The 25,374-nt window shown below is 47.1% G+C and overlaps 1 protein-coding gene across 1 annotated transcript in view; it reads right to left on the bottom strand.

The window, feature by feature from the left end:
• NDUFAF3 (NADH:ubiquinone oxidoreductase complex assembly factor 3) overlaps positions 1 to 25,054 on the bottom strand; it is a 29,242-nt gene extending 4,188 nt beyond the window's left edge. The window contains exons 1-4 of the mRNA XM_078661801.1: positions 24,903 to 25,054; positions 10,836 to 10,942; positions 5,315 to 5,507; positions 1,173 to 1,239 (exon numbers count right to left, since the gene is read on the bottom strand). Of these exons, the coding sequence (XP_078517927.1) occupies positions 1,173 to 1,239; positions 5,315 to 5,507; positions 10,836 to 10,924 (349 nt within the window). The 5' untranslated portion in view covers positions 10,925 to 10,942; positions 24,903 to 25,054. The remainder of the gene's footprint in view (positions 1 to 1,172; positions 1,240 to 5,314; positions 5,508 to 10,835; positions 10,943 to 24,902) is intronic.
• Positions 25,055 to 25,374: the final 320 nt, after the last annotated feature.

The raw sequence follows: 25,374 nt of genomic DNA, 5'->3' as shown, positions 1-25,374 counted from the left end.
GTTAGTATTTTCTTGATGTGGCAGTTCAGCCAAGAATGTTGCATAAGGTGATGTTTGTTAGTTCAGGTTGTGTCAGATCTATTTATTTTTAGGTTATATTAAACGCAAAACAGACCAAAGTGTCAGAGTGCTTTTCACATACAATTAGGAAATATTCAATATAGACACATTGTACTAAAATAATATAAAGGAAGTGAGAATAAATGCAAAATCAAGCAATACAATGTACATATTATATACACAATAATGAGTCAAATGGGGTTTTGTGGTCTATAAGGAGATCGGAAAAAATGAAACCGAGAGAATCCAAACATAAAAAATGCATATAATGAAGTAGGGGAGAGAAATAACATGTAAATGGCAAAGACCCCATGTATTTACAAATGCATTAAAATTCAATGGGGGGTGAGAGAGCCGAGCAGAGTGAGGATGTGCGGGTCTACAGAACGTTACCACTGAAAGATTATAGAGTCAACCGTAAAGTCTGTACGTAGAATACTACAGTTCGTTCAGAGGAGTAGGATGGCAATGTACAGAAAATGTAAACCTTGTCACAGGATGCTCCATAAGAGCTGGTTTCCTAAACCACAGAGAATGAGAGACCCCACCTGGAGGTGTGTACATAAAAGAAGGACAAGGGAAGTCGTACAGAAGTAGATCCGTTTTGCAGCTAGCTACTAAAAAAGCATTAGGTGTAATTTGTGAACTCCCGGAGGGATACTAGAACCAAAATGGGTAAACGAGAGATGTTAAGAAATCATCCAAGGAAATATTGTTCGAAAATGTGTTTTCTGGAAGGGCAGAGGTTTGGATTTTATAGAGCATAGGGTGATTTATTTCTATATAAGAAGAATAAACACCTATTTCAAAGCTTCAGGGATTTTGCATGATCCAAGACTACATACATAAAAATAGATATTAATGAACCGAAAAAAACCTGAAGGAAAAATAAACCTTTATCTGGATTTCCTCTTTTAATCTACTCACTGCAGGCCTGCAGTACCTCCCGCTCCCCCTTCTTCTTCGGAACTCTTCACAGCACTTGTGCCCCATGGAGGTTCAGGTACTGCATGTGCTAGTTTCACTTCAAAGTTACACTTAGTGTGGAGTCGGATGCCACAATTCATAAAGTAGGAGTATAAATACCATACTGAGCACCTCTGTATACGCACCTATCCTGGGCTCCAGCATGTGGAACAGGGCCAGGCTTTCCTCCGAGATATCTTTGTAAGATCCAACCTGCGGAGAGAGGAAAGCATCAGTGAAGGCTCTTTAAGGAGTTTCGGAAATTGTTGACACTGCAAATCCACAATAGAAGCAATCATCTAAGCTAACAACCACCCTGCACCTGTGTACTAATCTACAAGAAAGAGTGCGGTCAAACATTTCAAACACTATTCAAGAACACACAACTCCGCAGTGGACGCACTCGTCTAAGCCAACAACCACTCAACAGTGTTCACTTGTGTACTGATCCACAAGACTGGATGCAGTCAAACACTATTCAGGAACACACAACTCACTGGGACCACCTCCGATGAGTTGCGCTCTATGAAAATGAGAAATAATATCCAAGTTTAATGAATTTCAGACGAATGTACATGCAACGGGGGAAATTGAAGAAGAAACAGAAGAATGCCAAACTCTGAAAATGGTCTGCAAGGTGTGGCAAAGTATTGGTAGAGTAGGTGTAGCGTCTGGCACTCTCTACACACTGTTTTTGTTTGCTGTACGGCTGCTCAGCTTCACCTTTCCTAAAGTACCCCCCCCCCCCCCACCTGTGTCAAACTGACCAAAACGCGGGCTCTTTTGGGGGTCTTAATTCATGAAGTAGGTTGTAAGTACTTGTATCTTACTCTTCACTTGAGACTTTCCAAAACTTTCAAGAGTAAAATACACCTATTCATTGAAGAAAGCATGGTTACTGAAGCCCATTGCTCTCTGCTCTAATAACCACAGGTCGACCAAGCTGCACTGGCCATAGAGCCTGGCTTTTCCCTGTCTCCAACCAGTTGCATAAACAGAACAGCCTGACCTCTACGGACCACCAATGTCACTCCAAGGTGGTACGTGCCTGTGTGAGCAATTGCCAGCCTGCATGATCCTTATGAGATGGTAAATAGGTGTGTGAGAGCTGCATCCAGGCTGCATTACCCTTAAAAGGTTGTACGTAGGTGTGTGAGGTGCTGCTAGCCTGTCTGACACTTACAAGGTGGCCTAAGGTATAGGTAAGTCACCCCTCTAGCAGGCCTTACAAGCCCTATGGCTGGGTGCACTATATCTCAGGTGTGCGCATATCTGCATAAACAGATATGCCGTACAATATTTAGGTCTAATCCTTAATATTGTTAAGTGAGAAGGAAGGCAGAGAGAATACATGGGCTGGTAACTTGACAACTCGAGTTCCACAGCACCATAATAGCTTCACTGAACACAGGAGTGTTTGGTAACAAACTACTTCTCTCAATAAACCCACACTGACGCCAGTGTAAGATTTATTGAAACATGTACTCAGAGGGCACCTCAACCTACCAACCCTGGTGTGTTTTCAGACTAGCTTTAGGCAGCCTGCAACTACCAGCAGTGTTTCTGGACCCCTGGTTCGAGAGCCCCCGCTCTTTGAGGCCAGAAGCAAAGCATATCCTGGGCGGAGGTGAGACACCTTCTCCCCCAGGTTGGGCACAGTGCTCGATAGGAAAGCTTCAAAGGCCTGCCACCTTTAAAATGCAACCCAAAGCCTCTGCTGCTCGCAGCAGATTGCAGCCCCCAGTTCAATTCCCACTTTGGGCGGGAGAACCGGTGGGAAAACTTAGCAAAAATAGGAGGTGTGCCCTCCTTCACCAACTCCACCCCTTAGGTGGAGGAGGCGAAGAAAAACACCCTTTTCAGTGCCACCATCTTGAATATGGTGGGATGTATCCAATCAGGGATAGGGCTATGCCCCCCATCCCCAGGTAAGGAACCTATTGGTCTCTACCACGCCTCTGTAACTCCCCTAAATCTAGTATTCAGGAGGCTCCCCCAAACCCTAAAACTATCTGCTGCCAACCCAAGAAGGAAGAAGATGAAGACGATGCCGTGCAGAGAAGACTGAAGACAACTGCCGACTTGGACCCAGCCCTACAGGCCTGTCTGCATCTTTAAAGACCCTGCAAAGAAAACAACGTCTGTCCTGTGGCCAGCATCCTCCAAAACCCCTGAGGACTACCTGTCTTTGAAAAAGGCTAGAGCTCCCAAGGACAGTGGACCTGTCCCCAAGAAACCACAACAAAGGACTCGGGTTCCCTCACCCGAAGCCTCCGTCTCAATTCCAGGTGGCCCACCCGTCCAGAAAAAGTTCCCCAGCAATCCTTTATCAAAGTCCAGAAATGGCTGACCCCTCCTGGACTCCACAACGATGTCTGTAGTGTGTTTCCAAAGGCTCCCCCCAACGGTGACCGGCTCTGATAAGAGAAATCCAACGTCAAAGGACACCCCTGCACCCGAAGCCCCTGGGTCTTGGAGAGCTCGACTGACAGTGTCCCTGCAACCAACAGCATTCCAACTTATCTCTATTGTTGCTGGTGTTTTTCTTGCAGGCTAAGGTTCGACGCCTGCAGCCAGTTTTAAAAACGAAGTTCCTCCATTCACTTGCATTGGGTGCCCGACCCTGTGTTTGCACCCCGCAGTCTGCTGCTCCGTGCCTCTAGTGGTGTAGGTCTGGTGCTGCCTTGTGGCCCCCGTGCTTGCCTGAACCTCCAATGCTTGAACTCAGCAGCTGCTTTACTTACTTGCAAGCAGCCTCTCTTCAAGCACCCCCAGTCTCCTTTGAGTAACATTGGGCCCGACCTCCAGATTTGAGCTCTGCACCCGCTGCCCCTTCCCCGCTGGTGGTGCAGTGTTTGTGCTTATCCGTACCTTACCTTTTGCTGACCATAAAACCTGAAGACTGGAATTGTAAGTTGCTTACTTACCTGCAAAACTGCATTATTACTTTCCTCCATAGGATAATAATGCAAAGACTGAAAATTGCACTAAGTGCCCACTTTTGAAACAGAAAAGTATTTCTATTTAAAATCGTACTTACTTTTTTGCGAAGATCTTGGTCTTAAATAAATATTAAGACAAGCTTATTTTTATAAAATTGGTGTGGATCTCCTTTTTGAGTTTAGTGTTATTTATTGGTCAATGTGTGCACAGCAAATGTCTTGCACTCCTCTGTGTTAGGGCTAAGGCGGCTTGCCCAGACTACCACCATAGAGAACTTTGAGTTTGCATAAAGCCCTGTACACTTCTGGGGGAATCACTGGACTCGATGTAACCACCTGGTGGTATTTATATACAGAGCCAGCTTCCTGCACACTGCATGAGATCTTCAGCTAGTCCTATTTGCCATCTGAACAATGGCAGACCTTGATGTTCTTGCCAGTCAGAAGTATGGCAAGAACTTCTGTGTAAATGTTGTAGATGTCAGTGTTACCAGGAAGGCAAGATTGATTAAGCCAAGGGATTTTAAGGTTGGTAATTAATTAATTAATTCATTACCAGGTAAATGAGTAAATTGCCCTAGATAAGTACAGAAATGCAGGTTATGGACTGGATTGTGTTCCATATTTTCCCAGTAGTCTGATAGGTGGACACGTAAAAAATGCATACGTTTCGCATCACCACATCCTTTGTTGCAAACCAACATGCATAAAAAATCTATAGACATGATTTCTGGTAGCGTTTATGAACCTATAGTTCACGACTCTAAAGTGAAGGGTCGGGCTGCATGATGCAAGCTGAACTTGTTATTTATCCAATTCCTTCTCAATCTTTTGATGATGGTTGCAGCATCTACTCCGCTTCCTAAGATGCTCCAAGAGAGGTACGGTCACTCTTATGAAAAGGAATGCAGTCATGAACCCACCACATTTGAAGAATAAACTCCTGAACCCGCTCCAAGCAACTTTCAGACTGGACTGGGTGCAGAATGACCTGCAGAGAATGTAAGAGTCGAAGAAGGTCAGGGAGAAGCCGGTATCACAGAACTTCTTGACAAGCTTGCTGATTTTGGCCTTAGACCCTCCTGTTTTAGCAGTCCTCAGAGTTTCCTGCACACAAACAATATTAATGCTGTCCCGACGCCTGCCTGTTGTATGCATGACGAGTACACTTTTCTAGCTATTACACATTTCTTTCCCTGACCACTTTTTACCGCAGACACATACACAAGCCCAAACCTGTCACTTTAGGACCAGATTGTCTTTAGTTCTAAGATTCCAGACTGCTAACATGCTCCAAGGATAAGACTGTACGTAGGCTGCACAAAATGTACGTATAATTTGCTTACATTCCACTGAAGGATGACCCTAGGTAAGACCACACAGGGGCCTATGACCTTGTCCCCGTTGATGACGAAGCCTTCAGTGCTGTAGCTATCAATGAACATCATGTCAGGAGACTCCTTCTGGAGAATGGTAATCGTGGTTTTTTGGTAAAGCTCGTCATCTGAAGGAGAGAGACGATGACCACGACAGGGCTGCCTGTGGGGAAAATAACAACAGTGTAGGTAACTAAAGGGGTGGAAACTTTAAAAGAATGGTGAGCTTAGGATATCTAACTTTATCCAGCTGCAAGCTTTTCCTCAGCACATTTATGCACCAGCCATGCCAATACTATATAAATTATATCAGTCATTTCAAAGAAGTGCAGGATGCTAACCCATGGCGAATCTTTAAGCTACTCATATAGGTACAATAAGGTTCTCTAACCACATATCAACTGAGCCAAACCATCACGGTTAACCCCAACTAGAGGATCACTGAGATTCTTGTACTTTGGGATACAGCTGTTCCTTAGAGATACTTAATCATTGCACCCCAGAGAGCGATCTTCATTTCACTAATGAGCAAAAAGATGTGAATTAAACAAGGTTGTTTTTATCTATCCTGAGAAGACCCATTACAATAGTTATGACGGCCGAAACACATTGACATAAGAGCCAAACAATCAAATACTTAAATTAATTAAATATGTATATAATGGAGGAGTAGGAACCGAAAAATAGAACTAGACTGCTTGAAATATTTGCCTTAGCACAGGAATGCAAACCCCAGAAAAGATGTGTGTAGTGCTCAGAAATATGATAAAAGGACTCTGCCTTTTTAGGACTCGCCTACAGACAGCTGTCTGTTATCGAAGACCTATTGCAACTAACACCGATACTTGCAGTGGGCTTTGGGCCAGTTCGGTGCCTAACATCGCTGGCTTTCTCGTCAATCTCATTTGCTTGCTTCTTATTCAAAGGCTTCCCTTCCTCTTCTTTCGTTTGAAGCATAGCTTTTTTTCTATCCTTTTGACTTCATGATTGAATGTTGTTACGTGTCAACGTTTATTGGAACATTGTGCTCTATTCATGTTATGCGACTAAATGTATGTGCCTACTACAAAAACAACTCTACAGCATATTCAGGCTAAGCAACGGACTGGAAGGGCCGAACTCCTGAGGACCTATTTCATGATAAATAAATAGGGCCGTTACTGGGTCTTATCTAAAGAGAGCTGTAAGCTGTATGGTTTCAAAAGACCTATTGTGAACAGAATCAATACTTACAATGGACTTCTGGGCCGGGTTTAGATGTCACCTACATACAGATTTTAGTTGATGAACAGTCCTACAGACCCCCCATGGCATGCAGCTCCACCAAGACCACGCACAGCATCCTACAAGACCAACCACATTTCCTCACAGTTCTATACAGCACACAGCTCCTGAAAAGAGCATATCCAGTCTGACAGACAGCGTTAGAGTATCACATGACATGCAGTCTCCCCATCACACATGCACAACATCTGTCTTCTCACCCTACACGGTGTGCTTGAAAGAAAGGCCTAACATACAGTTTGATCACAAGCCAGTGAGAGTGGAACCATAGTAGGTGCTGCGGACGGTAGGGACCCTTGACAATTGTTTGCCTACAGGGCCAACTGCCCTCAGTGGGGTTGAATATACCCACTACAAGAGTATCTTCAGATAGTCAAGTATAAACTGCCTTTTACATGCCTAAATTTAGTATGCATGCCATGAGGACATATCAATACGTCTCAGGTTGGGGGGGGGGGTGTTTGTACTAAAAAACAAACCCACCCTGACAAATGCCCAGGACCTTGAACGGTCAATAGTTTAGGGAAGAAACATGTAGGTGCTAAAAAGGTCATAGGTCCATAGTACCCTTTTTGCCCCTTTTATAGTTCATTTTTAATCTTTCCCATCCACCCCGCAAATAAAGGGATACCTTTGGAGTGGATGAGGAATTTTTACTTACATTTCATGTCCCCCTATATAGGAATAGCCAAAGAGCTCCTTGGAATATGGTCGAACCCACCCTGGCTTTTAGGGATCATGGTGAACCCGATAATAAAGCATGCCACGATTAGGTTGGCCGAGGGTTATTTATAAAAAGGATTATTTTTCTTTTTTCTTGCCTCCTGGTGAGGTGGTGTATAGGTGTGGCATGTGCCAATAACCCTCCTGTGATGTGTCTCTTCCAGTAGAGGGATACCATGATGTTTATTGTCTAACATACAGTTCTCCAAAACACACACTATTCCCAACAGACAGACCCAATACACTCTGATAGCAAGAAAACGGACCATGATATTCAGTGAGCTGAACAGCAAATGCAGCAACATCGAAAGGCGCAAGAAAAGAAAATCACAAAGGAGATTATTGATCAACCAATCGTCTGCGACATACCTAGAATCAGGAGCTTACTATCACCACAGACTCAACGGGATCCTTTCTTTCTCCACTTTTGAAGAAAACTGAAAATTCATCTCTTTAAAGGACATATTGTTTGTCAGACCCCCCAGGATATAGCGGCATGGATTAGCAAATTTAGCGGCACAAAAATGGAAATTTAGCGGCAATTTTGCGGCATTTTATTTGGCCCTGGACCTTGATAAAGCGGCCTCCAGTGACCCCATCCGTCACCCGTCCTTCCTTACACTCTTTCTGCCTCCCAATTCTCCCTCTCTTAGTTGGGTTTTGCCGCTTTTAGCTCCTCTATCTTCCTTCCTGTTACACTCTTTCCACTGTCCCATTCAGCTTTCTGTTTCTCATGCCCCTTCCTTTCTGTGCCTCATTCACTCATCCTCTCTCACACACACATATCTCTCTCATCAGCCCAGTCTCTTATCCCCTGTCCCTCTCTCTTTCCATCTTCGGATCTCTCTAGCACCCTGCCTCTCTAGATCTCTCTTGTCTCCCTCTCTCCCTTCCTCGCCCTCTCTTCTCTCTCTAACTCTCATACTTTCGTTCTTCCAGACACTGTCTTTCTTCCCCTTCCTCTCTCGCCCTCTTTCTCGCGCATTCACCCTCCCTCTTTCTCTCCTGCTCACTCCTCTCTACTTTTCTCCACCTTTCAGTTTCATTCGCCCAGTTTCTCTCACCCCCTACTACCCTTTCCTTCTTTCCCACCTCTATGACTTCTTTGCTCGCCCCCTTTCACCCCTTCTTTCTCGTCTCACCTGCCCCATACCCTCAGTTTTCATTCTTGCTCCCCCTCTTTACCTTTGCGCTCCACCTTTCACCTTTATCCTCCCATTTTCTTTTACCCCTACCCTTTCCTTCTAAACGCCCCACTCTCCCTTGCTTTCACCCCTTTCCTCTCCTCACACATGTGCCCCCAGCCACTCTTCCTTTCTTTCACCCCTTTCTTCTCCTCACACGTACCTCCAACCCCTCTTTCTCTCTCCCTCCGGTCTGTGATCCTCCGTGCAGGAAGCCGATGGTAACTGCTGCTCGCATCCTCCGGAGAGAAACCCTGGGGTCTCGCAGGACTAGAGCAAGAAAAAAGAAAAGCAGATTTTTTTCTAATTTAGAAAAAAATCTGCTCTCCCTCTCCGTTTAGCAGGAACAATAATCACAAGCGTTATCTGGACATTTTTAATGCTGTCTGAAAACTGGACCCCCAAGGAACTCTGCCACAAGTGTTCTTAACTCATAAGTTATTTCTAAATACAGCACCCCTTCCCTGAGGTAAGCGCCCCCTTCCTAGGTCAGCGCCCAGTGCGGTAGCACCAGTTGCACTGCCCTAAAGCTAGCCCTGACAAAATGTAATATCTAAGTGAAGAAGAAAGTTCTAACTTTCGACAGCTATAATTCAAACATCATTAGCGTGAGACAGCACTATGTTTATATGCAAAAAACCTTGGGAGATTGTGCCCCTGAGTTTCCCTATATTTTATGCCACTCAGTGCATTACACAATGCAACTTGAATAAAATGAGATTTAATAGTTTTATATGGTAGGATAACCATGCTAACATTTTCCCTCCAACCCAATGGTCCAATGGTCTCCGACACAAAAACAATAAAAGCCCAGCCACTCAGTGCCATTCTGTTTAAATGTGGCTGCGGAGTGCTCTGAATTAAAAGGCCTTCCTGTCAGCACCTTCTTTCTGTTCTCACAATGCATCGCCCTCGGCTGATGTGATGACAGCTACACTTTTACATGCGCTGGGGTAGCAGGTGCTAAGTAACCAACATCTCCCACTTGTCAGATAAAAACATCTGAATGTTCTGCAGGCTCTTGCGAGGCTGCAAATGACGAGAAGCTTGCACTTAAGTTGCTCATCTAGTCCAAAGAAAGACTCGATTGAATGAACCTGGGAAACTCCAGAGCTCAGCTGTGTCTAAGGAAAAGAATAAGCTTGCAGTGACAAAGCCTTAGCTGTGCCTTTTGTATGCGTGTGAGAAGCGTGCAGAACTCTTGACCATTCTCCCTCTCATATGTGTAATGAACTTTACACATTTGCTGCTTGTTCTGTATTTATACGGTCTGATGAAAGCTTGCACCACCGCAAGCCCCTGACACCTGCCAGAGCCGAGGATAACAGGCGGGGGCGTGAAAAACTAAGCCTCATTAACAAGTGAAAGGTCTTTAAATGACCTGTGAAGTACTCGGTGCGGCTGGCTGTCTGTGTGTGTCCCGGGAAGCTGCTGACACACATGAGTGGGGGGGAGGGCGGCGCGCACAGCCAGGCATTGTTTGTTTTGCTGTCTCACTTGTAAATATCGCGGCCAATATGGTTATTATCGCGGCCATCGCGGTAATCTGCCGATTTCGCGATTTTTTCGTGAATCGCGAAATCGCGATAAACTGGAGGGTCTGGTTTGTAAAGAATCAGATCCACATTACCCTGGCTAAGGACATCATATGTAGAGTCACTACATGTCACTCCAGCAAGTTGCACCTACTCTCTTAATCGCTTCCATTCACAAATCTTAACAGTTCTATCACGCTTTATAACTAGGTTTATGCTTCATAAATCTACAAATACAGATAAAACCTAAAGCCTCCAATAAACATGAATGTTGAAAGGTAGAGGAATGGCCTGTTGGGCAACAATCATTGACAAGAAACCCGGATTGTAATAAATTCCAATGTCTCCAGCCGCCAGGGAGCAACAGTAATCTCTGGAAAAAACAAAGGCGATGGGTAGTATGCTTGCAAAAGTCTAAGTTGCTGAAGGCCGCATTAAAGCCGGTTCTTCCTCGCTCATTATATTTAAATGGCTAAGGGTAACTCATACTCCACACCTCTCATCTGGAGTACACAGCTTTAAGACCTTTCATCCCTCTTCATAAGTTTTCTAATGGAGATAGGGTCACATTTTTGTAGCTTTCTTCTGCACTCTCATTTCTGTTTTCCTTCTATTGCTATGACCTCCACAACTGGACAGAATGAATGCTCCATGTGAGGTGGTCCCAATAATTTATACAGAAGTGTAATAACTGAATTTTCTATGTTGGCTAGCATTCTAACTACTCTGGCTCTTGTCTCATCACGCTGCTTGCAGGATACTCACCAGTTTGCTGCCCTCGCAGCGGTGTTGCTGAGCTTCCAGCAATGTGCGGGCACTTGCCAAGACCTCCTGAGTGCTGCCAGAGCCGCCATGGTGATTCTTGGTTACGTCTTTGAAAATAAAAGATTAATGGTATTAACATCAGCCTCAAGATGTACTAACAATCACAAACCACAATACAAAGAGCAATAACAAGAGTGAGGAGGACTGCTGGCAGAATCTTAGGAAAAGAGACTATTTATGTATGTGATTGTTGATAACACCACTGGTGATATCCTATCTCACCAGGGTTTGTCAGGAGGTGTAGCCCAGTGAGCTGTGGGGGAGGGGTGGCGAGTGCCGTGACATGTTGCAGGTTAGGCCCAGCACCAACACTGATTGACGATCACAGTGGGTTGCGCGTACAGCCCTCTGGTCACTTCTGAAATGCGTGCCCAGTGTACCCTTGGGTTGGGTGACGGTCCAGGCTGAAGGATGGCACTCCACAGAATGCACATTAGACCAGGTAGCAAAGTTGAAGGCCATGTCCAGTGGCTTCTGGGAGTAGAGGTGCTGACTGTAGACCCTGGCAGAACTTTTGTCTTTTATGTTGGGCTCTAGCATGGAGTTCATTACTGCTACAATTTCTTGTTCACAGTACACTGCCTAGGTTGAATCTGAAGATTTTCCCATGAGCATATGGAGAAAAAGCAGGGGATATGGCCTTCAAGGGCTTTGGTTTTTATCAACTCAGACTACTTGTAAAAGTTAACTCACATATGTAGGCGCGCTGCTCCCCCATAGAATGAGTTACATAAGTACACCTCGCATTGCTGCTTACTCTTCGATTGATGGAATGGTTGCCGTAACTGATTGGTCGAGTGACACAGGAGCAGCACCCAAGCCTCCACAGGCTCTCCTTTCCATGATTTCTTATCTCTGTTTACCCAATATTAACTGGATCCTTTGCTCATCTTTGCCAAGGATTTCTCTGAAAAGGTTTGAGACTCCATGGACGATCCATTTGTTCCACAAGCACCTGCAACCTATCCATCTCCCATTTATCTCTGCCATGCATGGACTGTTTCTCATGTATCATGTGCTACACACCATCCAGAAATGGTGGCTCTGTTGCATTGTATCCATTTTTTTCTTCAGCCTCCTGTGGAATGATCTGACCGGTGCCCTTGCCCAAGCTGCACCCTCTGGAAGCATACGGACTGTGTGCCACTCTTATGTGGCTCACAGTGTGCCTCAGGATAGGTTCCATGCCTCTTTGCCCATGTCTCCAATACAGTAAATGCATAAGGAAAATGATGTCCTTATTTACATGGGGCTTAGAGCCCATGCAACTGAGGTAGATGGCAGAGGCCAGCCCGCAGACCGAGCATTAGGAAGTCGGAGTTTTCACCCTGCCAAAGAACTGCAGGACGCAGCCATACAAAAAGATTGTGGGACGATACGAAGACTGAGAATGACAAGCAGCAAAAAGAAGGGATTGAGGGTGGCCATAAGGGCCAAAAGTGGAGGCCCGCCACCCCCAGAAGCAAAGGGGGTGAATGAAGCCGAAAGAATACAGAAGGCCACGAACCAGTGACCAATGGCTAAAGTGAGCAACAATCAAACTGCCCAATGAGGTCAGAGGGGCAGCACAAATGTAAGTCCCCAGCAACCACTTTACTTGTCAGTGCAGGTGAGGCAGCGGACACATCAGGCAAACATCCATCTTTGTTATCAAACTAGCACACTTTTTGCAAAGTGCACAAACTGTACAAAAATCAAGTGCAAATGTTCTTTTTATATTGTATGACCACTGGAGTCTAACAAAGCTTACATTCAAGCTGAACAGCCTTGGCCCTTGTGTGGATTTGTGAACATTTTAATTTGTTCCTGTACAGAAATAAATTTATAGTTGTCACTGATCATCAAGCTCTTGTCAATCTTTGGCAACCTGACGAGTATAATACCACTCACATTAAATGATGGGCTTTAAAACCCAAAGATTGTTGCTTTCACATTGTCCACAAGCCTGGGAAGGATACAAATCTTGCCAGGTTCTTCTCCTGCTTTCCACTGCCTATGTCCTGACCATTTCCTCGTAAAAAAAAAAAACTTTAACAAAATATACTTACAATAAAAAAACTCTGCCTACTAGTACTGGATAACGCTGGAACCAACAATGTGTGAAATGATGATCCCCACTCTATAAACTGTGATGGATCTGGCTGACTCAGCAGTGAAGAATTCTCAAAAGACTAAACGCAGGTACTGACAATGTAACCTCAAGGAGCTGCAGGCAGTTAGACTTCTTCAGATCTGGCTCACCTTTCAACAGAAGAGACTCATACTTCAGACAACTTGTTTGCCCATTACCCATACAGGAAGGAGATAACTGGGCCTCGAGGGACTTGTGGCTATCAACAGCCACCGAATATAGAAAATGTGGTTCCCTTTTCTTGATGAAAGGTGAAGAAAACACAGGTGGTTATGATGCCTTTCAGAAGCTAGTAAACGGCAGTCTTAGTAAGCCACCAAAAATCTGATAACCACTGCAAGATGTGTAGGAAGAAGTGGCAGTTATTTTTATAAAGTTTGGTCTGTGATGTGACCGAGGGCCGCACTGATGCCAGCAGGGTGGCGGTCACGGGACTGGGAGGTGAGTGGTTGGCGTTACGGTGGGTGTAGGGGAATCGAAGAATATATTTCTAGTAGCCGAATTGCTCAATGTGAAACCAGAATACCTGGGAATAATCCCATCTTCCACACCTGACCCCAAACTGTTTGACCCTCGCCAATTGTTTTATTCCACTGTCCATCTTTTTTCATTATCACATATGAGAGGACCTTGAAATACATGGCTTCCATATAGGCCCTGTAAAAACCACCTCCTGTGTTAAACTATATTTTTAATGTATAACAGAAACTCAGGGCCACCCATAGAATGCAAATAACTGATTTGCCTCTTAGTTCAGTATTGACATTGCTGTCAATGTGGGTGAAAGAAAGAATGTTTCTAAATCCATGTTTGAAATCTATCACTCAAAAAAGAAAATACTTGTCAATGCACAGATAATCTTATGTACTAAGGTAAAACGGTTCTGCATGTTAAAGAAATACACTTTTTGAATTCTGAAGATACTTTATCATATTTTTACACTTTTGCTGCAAGAGTTCTTTCGATGTTAGTGCTGAGTTGAGTAAACAGCAGCCCTGTGCTGCTGTTGACTAGGGGGGCGCATGTAAAGGTCAGGTGGGCAGATGCGGCCCCTGGGCCATATTTTGAGTATTGCTAGGTTAGCATTTCCTTAGTGCCATGGACAATATTGCCACGTCCAGAGGTCACAACCTTTTCTAACACCTTTGCTGAGGTCGTTATCCATGCATTAAATAAGATCTCCACCGCATTTGGGATACCATCCTCCTAATTGGTTAAAGAGCCTGGACAGACTTTGGACAGCGTCTGTTGTCGGTCTCAAAATAGTGCTTCAAGGAGGACGTACACGTCTCCTTTGAGTTTCGCCAAGTAGTCTAGTGTCTTCCTACGTTTGATTGGGTGGTTGAGGCCTTTTACGTTAAGGGACACCACCTTGAGAGCTGAGCTCAGTTGGCTTTGTGTTTCCGTTGTCATGGCTGTGTACTCTCCTCGCTATCTGGTTTGGTGTGTGCCGAAGGTTCCTTTTCTATCGTCTTAGCTTGACCGTTCTTAATGTGTAACCACGCTTTGCTATGTCGGCTTAGAGGTTTCCTCTTGATAGCTAAGGCTGCGGTTCTGTCCCCTTGGTGTGTGCTAGGTGTGGGTAGGAAAGTAAGTATAGAAAAGACATAGAAAGAGAAAAACGCATATGACTGTACTCGAAAACACTCCCCCCCCCCTCCCTTCCCCCACCCCCCATGACTGGTACTGTAGGCGTGCGACAGCAAGGGCCCTCCCCCCTCCCGCCCCCGAGTTCAGTACAGATTTAACCCTCGTATTTGTCAGACCTGGGCTGCCTCTCAGTTAACATGCTTCATGTGCCATATTGGCTTGGCAGCCCAAGTGAGAAATGAAAGGATATTGGTGCTTCTTCTTTGGCAAGAGTCGATTGAGGTAGTGTATTGCACACGTGATATAGTTCCTATGATCTTGTTTAAGTTTGCGGTGTTCGGTAGCATGACGTAGGTAGGTTGGTAGGTTGTTCCTGTTAAAGTAAGTGTTTTGCATCATTCTGCTCCTCCTTAAGCATTGTCCGGTGGAGCTCTTCTCTTGTTTGACCCTTGGCCCTGTGCCTCCATGTCTTCTGGGTCCGGGCCGCGTAGGTACTTCCTTAGTTCGTTGGGGTTTTCGAAGATAAAAGTTCTGCGTCTGTCCGTAATCTTCATTCTTGCAGGTCCTGCGAAGCTGAAGGTGATATTATCTTTCAGGGGTTTGTCTCTCAGGGCTAGGAATCCTTTCCTGGTTTCCACTGTTAGTCTCGAGAAGTCTTGTGTTATGACGATCTTCTGTCCGCTCCATCTCAGGTTCTGTCCTTTCCTAGCAAAGGTGAAGATTGCTTCCGTATGGTTCGCGCGGAGTGGCTTACATATGATTGGCCTTGGAGGATGCACAACACCTTAAGGCGAGATGGATAGGTGTTGGACTTGGCCCTTCTGGCAGGTTCACCCCTAAACTTTTTGTTTTTGGTGTGTGACCCAGTAGTAGTGATTTTTGGGTTCTGCGCACTTTCACTGTGTCCCAGTGGAAAGTGCGTGCGCACTCTGAGTGCGTGGAGTAAGGTTGGCCTGCCCTCCCATAGGAATACATGGGGAATGTATGTGTCCCTGGTAGTTCCTGATGTGTGGGGTGTACAGGCTCGAGTCTGGTATGTGCGGACTCGTGTGATTGAATGCTGCAAAATGATGTATGCGGCGTGTATGTGTCTAGTATGGAAGTGCCACTTCTAGACATGGCTGTGTGTGTGCTGTGAAGGTGCTGGCGTGTGATTGGCTGGGGCTGGCTGGAGAGCCTGGCTCCAGGAGTCTGGATGGGTCTGCCCGGTAGTGAGTGTGGAGATTAGCATGCTGATGGCTGGGGAGGAGTGCACCTGGGTCCTGAATAGGGCTGGGCTTTCCCCACACAATGCTGGCTCCGCCCCCTGTGGTGCGTCTAATGACCCTAGCCCTGCCAGTGAATAGAGTGAGGGGCTGAGCACATCAAGGGTGCTCCAAAACCAGCTGTGACTGGTTTCTCCCCCACCCTGCACCTCAGACAAAGGAATTTACAGTATAAGAAGGGGCTGTGTCCTCTTACAATTTGTTCTCTTCCAGGATCCTGTCTGAGGGGGCTGCTGCTGTTGCTGGGCAGGAGGACCGCCACTTGGACTGCCTCCCTGCCTGGAGCCCCAGTGAGCTGGCTCTGGGCCCAGCTTTGCCCCCTGCCTACCTAGAAGAACTTTGCTGGAACTTTATTGGGCTTATAGCGCCTGGGAGCGCTGTATTTGCTTTCTAGCGCTGAGAGCGCTGTACTTTTAGCCCCTAGCTCTTGGGAGCGCTTTGCCTTCACCCCTAGCGCTGGGAGCGCTGTGAATTGTCCTGGAGCGCTGGGAGCGCTTTACTTCCCTTTCGCGGCTGCCCACGCCGCTTCTTGCCGATTTTAAAGTCCCCTGGCAGGTGCCCACCCTGCCAGGGACCTTGGGCTGTTTTTGGATTCCAATCGAGTGCCCACCTAGATTTATTGTCCATTCTAAACGAGCCGGTGCCCACCCGGCATTTGCCCCGTTGTTCTACGCTTCCCGAGGGAACCTAGCCCTCATCCAGCGAAGCGCCGCCGGTGCTTAAGGGAGCCGCGGACATCCAGCCAAGGCCGCACTGGGATTGGTTCAGCCGGCCGAGCCTCCCGCCGCGTCATCGGGGGAGGAGCGAAGGAGCAGGAAGCAGCCTGCCGTGTCCTGCCGAGGCTCCTGAGCGAAGGGAGAGGCCCGGGGGAAAAGAGAAGAGACGCCGCCGCGAGAGTCCCGAGGAGCGGGAGCTCTCCGTCCCCAGCCGCCGCCAGACCCGGTGAGTGTGGCAGCAGAGGAGAAGGGAGGGGCGCCGGGACACATTGTCGGTGTCCGCCCCCCCCAGTAGCGCGACCTCATGCTAGTTGTTATTGTGAAGCCACGAGGGCTTCAGGGGCAGTTCTGATGATTTCGAGCCCACAAGGGCTCCGGGGGCCATTGTCCTTTTGAGTCCCCAGGAGGGGGACTCCAGCCAAGAGGCACCCTATTTGTTTCCAGAGCCCCAAGAGGCTCAGAAGCACCACAGGTGCATGGAGAGCCCAGAAGAGGCTCAAGGCGCCCCAAGTGTTCCCGGGTCCCCCTTGAGGGACCCCACCGCCCAGTGAGGCTGTGTTTTGAGAGCCCAGAGACGCTCTAGGGGGTATCTCTTTTGGCCAGAGCCTGTGAGGCTCCCCCGTGTGGCCACAGCTCCTTACAGCTGCCCAGCACTTCGTGGGCAGCTGCCACGTTTAGGCCCCTGACTTTGGGACACAGGGCATCCTAGCCCTAGAGAGGCCAGTTGGCCTAGGGACTGCCACAGGTGGTGGCTTATGTGATTTTTGCGCAATTGTTCCTTGCTGCACCTCTGAATGTGTTTTAAATGTGTCATGTGCCTTGTTCCTTACACCTCTGAATGTTGTATGCATCATGTGTTTTCCTCCTCTACACCTCTGAATGTGTTGTGATGCATCATGTGTAATGTGCTTATACCCCTACAGGTTTTGTGATACTTAGGTGGTTGTTCTTGCTAGTACAGGTGGTGCTAGTGAGGTCCTGGTTCCCTGCGCAATATTTTCCTAAGGTGGTTAGGGTTGAGTAGGTGGTACTTAACATTTACCAGTAGTTACTGGTTGTGTGCTACAGTAAGTTTATATTCTAAGTTCTAAAAGTGCTGATTCCTGACAGTGGTCCAGGTGGCCCTGTCTTGTACATATCCCCTGTAAATTCTGCCCGTGCCTGTTGGCACATTGTAAAGTGTGTGTTTTCATCTAATGCGTTTTGGTGTAATACAAAGGCTATTTTTATACATAACTTTGTGTGGAGTTTCCTTTGTGGTGGGCCTTGGGTGTTGTTGCTGGGGGGGGGGGGGTGCAAACACTTAACCTACATCGCCTCCGAGTTTAGCCTTACTGCTCGTGCTACGTTACCAAGGGGGTGAGCAGGGGTCATCTTGGCGTGTTACTCCCTTGCCCTGACGTGGAAGGGGTGGTCTCTGACGGACTTTGGCGCAAGCCTTGGCCAGCCAGAGATCCCATTTCTAACAATAGGGGAGGTATTTTGCTCACCAGCCATACATAAGAAAAGAGGGGTCATCACAATAATAAGCAAGAAAGCTAATCTAACCCTACATGAGAGCTACGCAGACAATGACGGCAGATTTCTGGTGACAAGCCTTAAAAGAGGAGATGAGACGATACATGTTGCCCACATATACGGGCCCAACTCAGACGACAAGGAATTTTGGTATAATGTAGAGTCCAAACTAAGCGACCTCCCCCAGGGCGACCTATTGTTGCTAGCAGGCGACCTTAACCAGGTAATAGACCAGGCTACAGACAGGCACCCGTGCAGACCAAGCCACAAGTCACAAGACCCCAACATCCTAAAAAACCTATGCGCCAAGCTTCAACTCAGAGACCCTTGGAGGTTGCAACACCCAGACGCAAGGGAATACACCTTCTAATCACACCCACACAACTCATACAGCAGAATCGACTATATCCTAATGTCCGACTCTCACACTCACCTGATAGAACAAACGGAAATAGCCCCAATCACAATCTCAGACCATGCACACATCACCCTGGCGGTTAGCGGCAGGCACAATGAAACGCCGAGCCGTAGATGGAGATTTAACAGCGACATCCTACAAATCCCCGAGAACATAACAGAAATTGAAGTAGCCATTACGGAATACCTAGCATTTAATGACAATACAGAGGTAGACAAGGGCACCCTCTGGGAGGCCCTAAAAGCCACGATACGAGGCAAACTACTAAACATCAAAGCCAGAATAAATAAGGACAGGAACAAGAAAATAGTCTAACTTGAGAAGCAGATCAAAGATCTCGAAAAAGGCCACTGCGCCAACATCACAGACAAAAACACCCTGACTGATCTGGCGAAAAGGAAGTACGAGCTTAACAAGATACTAAGTGAAAGAGCAGGCACATGGATCAATAAATATAAATCCATAAACCTATGCTCAGCCAACAAGGCAGGGAAGGCGTTAGCATCCTACCTGAAAGCAAAACAAAGACAACACGCGATTGCTGCATGTTGCCACTTGGAAGGAATTAATTGAGAAGGTGTAAAGAAGCTACCTCCACCCACCACCAGGAGTAAATTTGAAAAAACAAAAATATAATTAGGGAGTCCGCAAGGAGAAAACTCCAGGTGTAGGCCTGTGGAGTACACTAGGTTACTATAGAGTGGACGCAAGCACAGTTCTCATCCCACCGCTGGACACCAATTATGTTACCTGGGGTTACCAGTCTACATAGGGTAGCTTGGCACAGAGTAGGAAGGCCTATACCAAAGGTACATGTGTAAAGTTTGCGTCACACCCTTCAGTAACACAACGTCCATCCACTAGAAAAGAAAGACACCACAACAATCGTTAGAGAAATACAGGCTGTTTTATAAAATCTCTTTGCTGTTTTTTCTCTTTCTGTTACTTAGCAGAATTTAGTTTCAGTTCATAAAATTACTCTACTTTTGATTGTTACCATCTACACATTCACATTTAACATTTTTTTACACAATATTTCGCCCCAATGAAAGGAGCTTCAACAATATTACCCGTATTGAGACAGTGTAGAGTACTCAGCTTAAGTTGGAAACTCAGCAATATCCAAACCCCCTCTACAATAAGGCAAGACTATACATTACCCTTAGGGTCTCAATGTTACTATTGACATGCAGTTACAGGTCTCTTCAACAGATTCATTAATAGCACCTTAGTTCCATTGTTCCAGCAGCTGTTTGTCTAAATGAAAACAGGCAGGTTAATTATTTACCTTTTATCGCTTTCTGGTTCACCCTATGGCCACAAAAGCTTAACAGTATAACACAGAAAATCTACCAGGCTCCAGATAACCCTACTCAAAACATTCCCCACACTTAATCTGTTGGAGGCTTCCCCAGCTGTATCCTCAGGATTTCTAATCAAGGGAAGACTCTTCCCAGGCAGTAGATTCGTCTCAGAACAAGTCCAGTATTCAGGAAGACCTGTTCAGGACGTAGTTCGTTAAGCTCGAGTCACCCCACCGCCTGCGCTGAATTAGGTATACAAGGGGGGTAGGGCTTCCGGAAGCTTTCCCTCCCCTCCTGTCAATGTTCCCAGCTTACTTCTTTGTATCGGCAGTTACGCCAGACCCACCGGCCCCGAGTTGAGTCTCCTCAGCCTGGCCCCGTTCTTCAGCTGGTGTGGGTTCCCGAGGGATGACGGCCTCACTATGAAGTCGGATCCCGTCTGTCTACCTGACAGAATCCGATGCGACCTCTCTTCGGCGCTTCCGTCAACTCCTCCTCACGCCGGCTCCTCCCTTGACGAGCTCCGCCTTCACCCGGCCTCTCTCAGCACCTCCACGCCTTCCGACGTCACCGCCGATCCGCCTCCAGAGCTTCTGGAACCTCCGGAGTCCTCCGGCGGTGCCTGCTGTCTCTCGCTTCCACCCGGCAACGCAAGGAATCCGCGGCCGGGAAGCGGGAAGGAAGGGCACTTCAATACCGATGGGTCGTCAGCTGGCACAACGAGACCTACACACGGTGAGTCCCACTTCTCCTTCACCGGGACCGTTCTCCGCCTTCCTCACACAGCGTGACAGCAAGGTCTTGGTCTGACAGCGCTGCTAGTTAAGTTTCTTCCGGCACTGCCGAGTAGGGGAAATCTGGGTTCACCGCTGCGATTAGTATCGCTGTAAAGTCAGTTTCCTTTCCGTTCTCTTATCAGCAGCAACAGCTCAGTTTACTGGTCAATCGGGGTCAAAAGGAGGGAATAATTTCGAGCTAGGGATGGAATCACGATGGCCGGGCTTGGTCAACCGGAAAGGGGTCACGACAGTAGAAAAGAGCAGCTGACCTGCCGGTCAGTCTAACCCCTCTCAGTGCGCCTTCCTCTTTACTAAGTCGCCTCACTCCTCACCAGTTCATACCACCCTCTCTCTGGTCACACCTAAAATGGCCGCCCAGGTTCTGACCCTTTTCTAGGCTGACCTCAGACTTCCAGAACCAGCTGGAAGGTTCTGGAGTGTCCCTATGTTAACCTATGGGTCCGTTCTCTGAGGTGGCAGTTACTGGCCACCATTTTATGTAGCTAAACTTGCCCTAGAAAAGGAGGGATTTAAAGGTATATAAGGAGCTATAGGGTCAAGGAGTACTTAACCCCTCAGGACAGCACCTATAAAAAAATTACAGTGGGCATCAAAATGAAAAGATTGAGGGCAAAAAAAAGGGGACAAAAATAAATAAATAATTAGGAGGGACCACCCCAAGGGCGGACAGGTCTAACACTGCAATAACGTCAAGACTAAAAGAACACAAACAACTAACAAGGGTATTTTGAAGGTGTTCAAAGAATTCTATGAAGCGCTGTACAGGGCGGACGGGGGGCTAATAGCGGACGGGGGTGCGGGTTTACTGGACAAACTTGACCTACCAATGCTCACAGCAGAACAGAGGACATCGCTCGATACAGACATAACAGGAGCAGAAATAGAGATGGCTATAATAGCACTCAAAGCAAACAAAGCGCCAGGGCCTGACGGCTACATAGCAGTCTTCTACAAACAATTCCTACAGCTACTCAAACCCACCTTGGTTGCAGTCTTCACTCACTGCGTCCGCGCAGGACGGATGACAGACTCTATGGCAGAGGCAAACATCATAGTTATACCGAAGAAAGGCAAGGACCCTCAGTACCCTAAAACCTACCGCCCAATCTCGCTAATAAACGTAGACTGTAAGATTTACGCCAAAATTCTGGCGGCAAGGCTTAATGCGCTCTTGCCACTCCTAATCCATAACTCGCAAGTAGGATACCTCAAGAATAGGCTGTCTCAGGACAACACCAGACTCCTCTGCCACCTCATCAATGACACAGCAAACAGCACAGATCAGGCAGTTATGATCGCGCTTGATGCAGAAAAGGCCTTCGATAGGGTCTCCTGGCCCTTTCTGGACCTATGCATGGGGAAGTTTGGACTAGGAACCAAATACAGAAATATGGTCATGGCACTGTACAACAGGTCCAAGGCACGAGTCGTAGTAAATGGTGGTTCGTCAGAGCCAATCACCCTAGAAAGGGGGACAAGACAGGGGTGCCCGCTCTCTCCCGCCCTATTCCTGCTAGCACTAGAACCACTGCTAGCCATGATAAGCAACAACCCAGATATCAAAGGCATCCAGATCAGAGAGAACACGGTGAAACTGGCAGCGTACACGGATGACGTACTGATCATAACAAAGAAACCGACTACCTCCATAGCGGCATTAATGAATACCATAGAGGAGTACGCGTGGGTCTCAGGTTATAAGTTAAATAGGGAAAAATCTGAGTGTAAACCCATGAACGTCCACACGAAGAAAGCAGTCCTGGGCACCTCAGGACTGGCGTGGCAAACAAAACCCCTAAAATACCTGGGCCTCCTCTTCGGTAGAGACCTGAGGACGACTCTGGCGCACAACGAGGAAGCCATTTTAAAGAAAATTAAGGCCAAACTAGACTCCTGGTCCCCGAAATACATCAGCTGGTGGGGCAGGGTGGAGACGATAAAGATGATGGCGACACCAATGATTAATTACATATTAGGCATGCTGCCACTAACAATGACAGATGACTTCCACAAGAAGCTAGACAGCATGATAAACAGGTTCATATGGAAGGGAAAGAGACCTAGGATCAACTTGCAAAAACTGAGACTACACAAAAGTTTAGGAGGGCTAAATGTCACAGATTTTAAAGACTTCCAAACGGCATGCCTGGCAAAACTGGGGATATTTTGGCTCATCCCATCGCAAGAATATACTCCAGTATGGCTAGAACTAGAAAGAGACACTCTGGGAGGTCTAGACCCCCTTGCCATGCTTACAGCCAACAAACACCCAGAAGGGAACAACGTAGTCATCAAACACACCAAAACAGCCCTACTGAAGGTAGATAAGAGAATGCAGCAAAGCATCAGAAGAACACGATGGGAATCAATATGGTTCAACACAAAGATACAATACAAAGGCAGAATATTAAACAACAAGATCTGGTACACGAGAGGGATCACAACACCCATACAACTAGAAAAAGGCAGCACCCCATTAACCTTCGACACCCTCAAACTGACACACAACCTACCCAATATAGAATTCTACAACTTCCTAAAAGTAAGAACAGCCATAACCAAAGCAAATCTAAGCAAAGATACACCTTCCATCATACAATACATGCACAATCTCAACAAGATCGGACACCAGACAGCCCACCTATACAAACTCCTACGCCCTAACACGTCCAATCTAAACAACAAAACAATTGGCTTCTGGGAAATGCTAAACAACAGACACTACAGCAATGAGGAAAAGAGCCGCCTCTGGGTCTCAGCCTCGAGGAACAAGGTCTCCCCGCAATTAGCACAAACAAAATACTGGCTTCTGCACAGGGCGTTCTGGACACCAGCACGCCTAGCAGAGGTCGGCATTAGAGAGAACGACACGTGCTGGAACTGCCAGAAAGCAAAGGGAGACCTAACACACCTCATTTTCGACTGCTTGAAGGTTAAAACATTCTGGAGGAAAGTGTGCGACCTCATTGGCACAGTAGTGGGAGGAAACATATAGCCTGGGTTCGAAGGACTAGCAACCGCATTCATGGCCCCAGACCTAGGAAGTAGTGGAGACAGGGATTTGGTTGACATCCTACTCACAGCAGCAGTCAAAATCATTCTAACGAACTGGAAGAACACTGCTAAAGCGACATTTAAGGGATGGGTCAACTGGGTCACCTTCCTCAGGGGAGCAGACAATATCACGGCAAAACACGCCCCCGACCACACAACGAGGAGCGAAATATGGGCCGCGCTAGACACGCACCTGGAGTTACACAAACCTCCGTAGAGACACGAGACACAGTACGCGGACACACACACGAATGCCAACGGCATGAGGGTTACAACCAACATATGGTATGTCCCCCCCTCCTCACCCTCTCTCCCCCCCCCTTTCTTTCTTCTCGCTCTTTCTTCTTTCGCTCTTGGAGGCCCTACAGGAACTCCGCACCACCAGGACCAGCCTACCCAGCTGCATGCATAATGTAACCACAAAAGGCATCAACGATATTACCTGTATAGTCCCTTGCATTACCACTGTACTGTACTATAAAAATTTCTCAATAAAAACCGTTTGAAATAAAAAAAAAAAGTGCTTCAAGTTCCTGAGAATCCAAAGCTTCACCCTTCGACTAATGTTTCTCCTGGTAAGCTGAGTTACTCACTGTTTTGTTTCCCGAGCAAATTATGTTGCAGCCAGTTGGTGTTAGTGACATTTAGGCCAATACAGCCTCAACTTATCCTACCACTCGCCCCCATCTGACCGAATTTACATTTTGTGATCCTGTGCACTTTACGCCATAACACATCTCCATGTAGCTCAGTTGTGTATCTGCCACAAGCTATTGAAGGGGGGAGGAAGGGAGGAGGAAGGGGGGGGGGAGGTCGGGGTCCTTAGCACCAAAATAATTAAATATTGTTTAAAATTGGGAAAAACTGGCAAATGTATTTATGTATTTTTATGTGTCACGGAAATTTCCCAAAGGTGCAAGAGCGCTTTACAGTAGCCGTATAGCTGTTACACGGGGTTCAAAATTAACAAATGTAGTACATGAGGTAAAAACTTACAAAGCTGGTAAATCATTACAGAGATTATAAAAAGTGTATAAGTATATACGTAAAAGTGCTGAGAAAAGCCCGTTTTAATTGAGTGAAACGAGGATTCCCGCGCAGTATGGGTGGAGGGGTGACCCCGAATGGGCCGAGCCCTGATCTGCTCCGGCAGGGGCAGGAGGGCGGCCTCAGGGCCGGGGCAGGGGTCTCCTGGCCGGAGCAGCACTCACCGGCCTCGGAGGGGAGGGCCAGAGTCCGGCAGCAGGGGTGGGGGGTCTCAGTGCAGGCGCCCGGCCCGGCCTGCTCACCCCAGCGGCAGCGGCAGCGGCAGCGGCAGCACAGGCAGAAAAACACAGCAGCAGCGGCGGCGCAGACTGACCTTGTCAAGGAGAGCGCGGCAGGTGGGGCAAGAGTAGACTTCCGGGTCCCCGGGCGGACGCTGCGGCCACAGCGGCATCTGGCGGCCGGAGGCGGAACTGCGCCGAAGGCTGCAAAGAAATGGGACGCAAGCGATTCCTCTGTGGGGGCTCTGAGGAGGGGATTTTAGTCCCAGTCTTAATGGTGCTGGACAGAGAGGGAACCCTAGGCAGTTTTACAGATGCTCCATGAGCTTGGAGGGGCCATGCCATACACATCTCAACATTATAAAAAAGAGAGGAAGGAACCCACACTTCATTATATTTCACACCATTCAATTTCGGA

This window comes from Lissotriton helveticus, chromosome 9, assembly GCF_964261635.1.
Source record: "Lissotriton helveticus chromosome 9, aLisHel1.1, whole genome shotgun sequence".
NCBI lineage: Eukaryota > Metazoa > Chordata > Amphibia > Caudata > Salamandridae > Lissotriton > Lissotriton helveticus.
The sequence above is the reverse complement of the archived record's forward strand: the minus strand, read 5'-3'. Positions and strand labels throughout refer to the sequence as shown.